At 42.0% G+C, this 6,000-nt stretch overlaps 1 protein-coding gene across 3 annotated transcripts in view; it reads right to left on the bottom strand.

The window, feature by feature from the left end:
• Nucleotides 1-397: 397 nt before the first annotated feature.
• LOC136580635 (butyrophilin subfamily 1 member A1-like) overlaps nucleotides 398-6,000 on the bottom strand; it is a 53,352-nt gene continuing 47,749 nt past the window's right edge. For all 3 annotated transcript variants that reach the window (XM_066581354.1, XM_066581353.1, XM_066581352.1), the window contains 4 exons: nucleotides 5,884-5,916; nucleotides 3,677-3,697; nucleotides 2,832-2,858; nucleotides 398-1,657 (listed from right to left, as the gene is read on the bottom strand). In XM_066581354.1, the coding sequence (XP_066437451.1) occupies nucleotides 1,074-1,657; nucleotides 2,832-2,858; nucleotides 3,677-3,697; nucleotides 5,884-5,916 (665 nt within the window). In that variant the 3' untranslated portion in view covers nucleotides 398-1,073. The remainder of the gene's footprint in view (nucleotides 1,658-2,831; nucleotides 2,859-3,676; nucleotides 3,698-5,883; nucleotides 5,917-6,000) is intronic.

The raw sequence follows: 6,000 nt of genomic DNA, 5'->3' as shown, positions 1-6,000 counted from the left end.
TGCTGTGGCTTCTTAGGAAGATATCCTAGTACTTGTTTACCCACTTCCAACTCCAATGGTAATTGGCTGGCGTGCTCTAGTGGTTCCAAGCTGTACGTGTCATAATAGAGCCTTAATGACATCACAATGCAGCTTTATAGAACATGTTGGGGCATGTTCCAGGGCGTCCGATGTTGATGACATCAGTGATGACATCACAATAGCAGGTGGCTTACTTATTCGATCTACGTGGGGGGGGGCGTAACTTTCGACGACGCTCGCGCGCCATTTATCGTAGGATATTTGTACTATGCCTATAATCTTCCCAGGAGTGTACTCAACAACTTCCCAAAGTTTCATGGCGATCGGATGAATGGTGTAGTAGCGCATAAAGGACAAACACGCACGCACGCACGCAGACAGACATACATTCAATTTTATATATATAGATTGTACAACATGATGAGTGCTGGACCCACTAACTGGCAAACAAGTCCAGAGCAGGATAAGAACCTGGTGGACGGAGTCCAGAGAAGAGTATAGGGGTGTAGGTAATAACGGTACATTATATCAGCTCTACTACACCATCCGCTCCGGAGTATCTCGGCTTGCTGGGGCCTTATATCACTGCTCTGCTTTGTATGTTGACTCAGTAGCTAAGAGCACTCAATGTCGAGTGAGCACTGATTGCTGAGGTCATGTTTCAACTTAACTTGGTATGGTCCAAAATATGTTTCACTTTATACAAATTTCTAATTGACAAAAATGGAAATGGTAGCCAGAATTCGACAAACAATTCCAACTTCTCTTGGTCTTTCTAAATAATAGTTTAGTCATATGTTATATGATTATCTATAAACCCGGTATGGATGGGATTCACATTAAAGCCTTGGGATTGCCAAAACTAAAAGATGATGTAGGACATTGAGAACGACTGACGCCAACGATCCCTCATTTTTTTTGCTCCAACATACTCATAGCCATGTGGCATAGATTCGTTGTCTAGAAATATTAGGAACCAATGGCTATTGTGACCCACTGAGTCAAGGATTACTGCTGTGTACCTTGGTCATTGAGGTGTCTCCACCTTAAATCTATGGATTATCGTTCAGCAATAAAAAAGAGATTCCTGGACCAACATAATAAAATGGATAAACAGGATGAGAAAATTGCTGTTGAAAGCTGTAGAGGGGCTCATAGGTGTCCAAATCATAGAATGCAACCTTTCCATTGTCATAGTCTAGAAATGTTCCAACTCTCTGTATTCGTCTAGGTTCCTGTATTCGTATGCCATTGAGTAAACTGGGTCCATCAGGCCTTGGTATGTTGGTATGCAGATTAATAGGCTCTGGAGGTGTAGACAGAGCATAGTAACCTTCTACCGTTCCTCTGATGGCCCATATCCCAGCCTCTGGGCACTCTCGTTGCCCTCCTGTCCTCCGCACAGTCTTGTTAGCCACCCCAAGAGACCAAAATTTTCCATTTTGCTCATGGATTTCTGTTTCCCAGTAGTGAGTGCCATGCTGGAACGACTTCTGACCGAGGACACAGGGCTCTGTGTCAAACCTCTCATTATTATTGGGAACATTTTGAACAACTTCACTGGATGAGATGTGCCGTCTGTCCGGTGAGACAACGAGACCAGAGTAAGCGGTGAGAGGGTCAAAGAAAATGGATTCTGAAAATAAGTTAGAAGAGTAATAAGACATTTTTCCTTAGAACAAAGTGATAATCTGTACTCCTAAGTATAATTATGGGGAAGCTTGGGTGAGTGTAAGAAAATAAAAAGATGTCATGTGATTTGCCTTTCCAAGGTATTTCCTGTCTTGACTATCTTCAAGATATAGGGCTGTATTCATCTATCTCCCTCTGGTTGACAGACTACTGGGAGGGGCTGGTGAGGATACAGCGGTCATGCTACACATTGGCACTAATGACAAAGTTAGAGTGAGGTGGAAGGTCCTTAAAAGCAATTTCAGGGAACCTAGATGTAAGCTTAGGATAAGGACCTCTAAAGTAGTATTTTCTGAAATACTGCTTGTTCCACGTATCACACCAGAAAGACAGCAGGAGGTTAAGGAGGTAAACAAGTGGCTCCGGAGTTGGTGTAGGAAGGAGGGGTTTGGGCTCCTGGAGTACTGGGCTGAGTTTGCTGTCTGCTACAGGCTCTACCGTAGGGATGGGCTGCATCTTAATGGGGAAGGGGCAGCTGCGCTGGGGGAGAAAATGGCTACCAGTAGAAGATTGGAGGAGTGTCACTCTCTTTGTTCTTAGCATTGGACGCACAGGACATATGAGTAAGATCTAATAGGGTATTCATCCCATAAGAAACAGGCTCTAGAATGAATCACTGAAAAGTGATCAACCTCAAAGGTCCCTACAAATGGGGTGGTCTTCTGCTAGACCTTTAGGGTCCATTACTGTGCCAGAGTCAGGGGCCCACTAGAGGACCCACTTAAACTCTGGCGTGCCAGATCCTGGGTAATCCTATGAATAGTTAATTACAATAGAACAACAAAAAAAAATTCAGCAGTATGTAAGACCTGGCTCACACGAGTGTGTAGGTACAGCATATTCCGTGCGTGGGTCTTGCGTGTGTAATACGTTGTATCAATCTGCCATAGGCGGCCATGTTGCCACTCACAAGATTGCATGAAATACACGTACGAGGAAACTTGCAGCATGTAATATCTTGGTACATATTATACGTGCATACACCCCAAGATAGTACATGGTGGTCAGCGGCTCACAGCCATAAAGTATGTCATTGCATACTGACTGAGCTGCACGCTGTGAGATACGCTCATGTAAGCCCAGCCTGATTGTTAATGGATGTATAATGCATCTCCTACCTCTTCTGATGGATACTGTTCTCCATTCTGAAAATAAAGCAGGATAATAACAATAATAAATACACAAATAATTAATAAATACTAATAAAGTAAAAATGCAATCATCTTCTGTGACTAGAGGACGGCTGCACGCACATCCTGTAGGATTCTTGAAGAGTAACATGATCAATATATCAAGAAGGTCACATTGGAGCTAAACAGGTTGTGGGAATAATTAATGATAACGCCGCTCGCCAGGAACCGACGAGGTCAACGCGGCACGAACGGAAGCCGCCCCGGAGACCGCTAAACTGCTGGATTGGCAAATGTCAAAAATGATGCTGCACAATAAAAAACACTTCAGTTCTGTATTAGTTCACATAAAAATAGTGGTTGAACAATGCATATTTGTAATTTTCCAATTAATGTCTCGCTTCCTTTATTTCAGGCTGTACAACCCCTTTTAAGGGTTGTTCTAATGCCTCTGTAATAAACAGTAAAGCAACTTACTAAACAGGCGATTAAAAGGAAAAAAAAATTCCGTTTTGCGTATACAGCTCCTATGTAGACTTATGTGTCTCCATGGTAACAGACTACAACTTTTGTCATGCGTTACTCCGCTTCCTTTCCCCATTTACTTTCCTGTCTCTAGATAAATGGAATGGGAGCTGCGAACATGGAGGAGTTCATGACTGCAAGATAAGATTAGACAGGTTAGTTTGCCATCTGTCACCATGGAAACGCATTAGGCTGCATCGGAGCTGTGAACACAAAACAGTTGAATATTTGTAAAGTTAAAATCTTATTATTCTGTGATGCAAGGTAACCGAGGCGGGACAGTGATAGCGTAGAGCAGGAATACTCACCAACTTCCCATCTGAGTCGCTCTGAAAGTACAAGAGTAGAGATTTCAGATGAACATGTATGGATAGAGAGAGTGCTGAGCTCATAGCAGGGGCTACTTTACTGCAAGCTTCAGCAGGAGGTACAGGAGTCAGTGGGACAAAATACAACCAGTATTATTCACTACGTGGACTTTCTGAATCCTCAGCCACCCATGCTACTCCATGATGGGGAACCTGGAAGCAAAAGTTCAATTTCCCTGCAGCGTCCCCTCAGGGGAAACAGGGCATTACATTACATAACAACTTCATGCTTCATTTAACCTATGGTGGCGCTGTAGGAGAAATGAACACATGGTACTTGTCCGCTTCGCACTTCCAAATTACAGCTATTGTTTAGGGTTTTAGCACGGATGGGGGACACCCTGTAATCTGCTTAATGTCAACAGAAGAGATTTACACAAACTGGAAAATCCCTCCAACAAAATCCCTTTTTTCACCTTCCCAGGGGCACTATTACTTTGACTCCACCAGTAGAATCATGAGTGCAGCTCTGGAGTATAATACAGGTTGTAACTCAGGATCACTGCATGATAAGTAATGTATGTATACAGTGACTCAACCAGCAGAATAATGAGTGCAGCTCTGGAGTATAATACAGGATGTCACTCAGTGTCAGTACAGGATAAATAATGTATGTACACAGTGACTCCACCAGCAGCAGAATAGTGAGTGCAGCTCTGGAGTATAATACAGAATGTAACTCAGGATCAGTACAGGATAAGTAATGTATGTACACAGTGACTCCACCAGCAGAATAGTGAGTGCAGCTCTGGAGTATAATACAGGATGTAATGCAGTGTCAGTACAGGATAAATAATGTATGTACACAGTGATTTCATGGCATTTCTGTCAGAAACATCTCCTACACATGTGAACACAGAGATGATAGCAATACGCATTAAATTGGAAACCTCACTGAAGACAACATGTCTGGATTCATTATGATAGCAACTTGTGGCGCTAATTCTTGGATGTTTAGAAGGGTTTATATTAGGAAATGGAGAACAATAATTGGTAAAACATCTTGCCATCTTTTCAACCAAATGGGATCAGCAAAACATTTGCCATGGCCATAGGCGACATCTACCACCGAATCTAATGTCTATTGGGAGTGATGAGTGAACTTTTGAAAAGTTTGGTCTAACCTGTTCCCGAAATTTCAGTAAGAAGTTAAATTCTAACTGAATTAGTTTGAACCAAACAAGAGCTTCACCACTGGTGAATAACACTGTCCAAGAGCCATAAAAGTCCTGTAACATGTCCTGTTAACGAAGAAAAAGAAGGAAAAATAAAGAACAAAATGGATAAAAGGAGGAAAAAATAGGGCAAAAGAACAAGAATAACGAAAAAGAAGAAAAATTATTCTTTTTTCTTCTTTTTCCTTATTCACATTTTTTTCCTTCCTTTTCCTTTTTCTTCTCTTAGCATTTTCGGCCAAGATGAACAACCCAAGGTTCGGGTTTGTAACAACGTTAGACCCAAAACAGAGTTCGACTGTTTTGGTTCACTCAACACTATTTTTGGGGAGTAACAAACAGCCCCTCAACAGGACAAATCCGTAAGCTTGAGTCTACGTCCAACTTTAGTGATGACATAAACTGGTGAAAAGAGAAAAGTAAGGATGAGCGCCATCTCTGCTGGAGACACTGAGATGATGGTCTGAAGACCTCAGAATGTTCTGTCATGGGAAACCTTATATGGGCTGCTCCTTGTAGATCACCAAACCAGGCCATTGAATCCCCAGAAGGTTGGGATCTGTATGGCCAGCTCTTACTTTGATTCCTTCTGAGTAATACAGAAGAACTGCTAGTAAGTGCAGCTTAATTCGGTATTATTTTGAATATTCGTGACACAGTAACTGAACCTTCCGAGACATCTCAAGTAATTGTACAGCATAATAGAAGTCCTCACACGTGGACTCCCACAAGAACAAATTACAAGGTAGATTGATAGGAATTGAAGATACAGAAGACTGCAGCCAGGTGTAAGATTAGCAGTTCCAGCACTTCTACAATACTGTGTAATGAGTCAGCCTGATGAGCTGAGTCACAAGGGAACCACAAGAGCTTCTGTAGACCACATTCCCACACAGCGAAAATTGTGCAAAATGCATTCATCTAATTCAGATTTGGTGATATTAAACACAAGCATGACTTAGGAGCACTTACCGATACGGCTATCCTTTTCCTTGAGCTGCATTTCTGCAAATGTAAAAGTGGAAAATAGGAGGTTTAGAAGTTGGTTATTGTAGAATAGTTGAATTGTTGACAATATGAAGAGTATTA

This window comes from Eleutherodactylus coqui, chromosome 10 (assembly GCF_035609145.1).
Source record: "Eleutherodactylus coqui strain aEleCoq1 chromosome 10, aEleCoq1.hap1, whole genome shotgun sequence".
Lineage (NCBI taxonomy): Eukaryota > Metazoa > Chordata > Amphibia > Anura > Eleutherodactylidae > Eleutherodactylus > Eleutherodactylus coqui.
The sequence above is the reverse complement of the archived record's forward strand: the minus strand, read 5'-3'. Positions and strand labels throughout refer to the sequence as shown.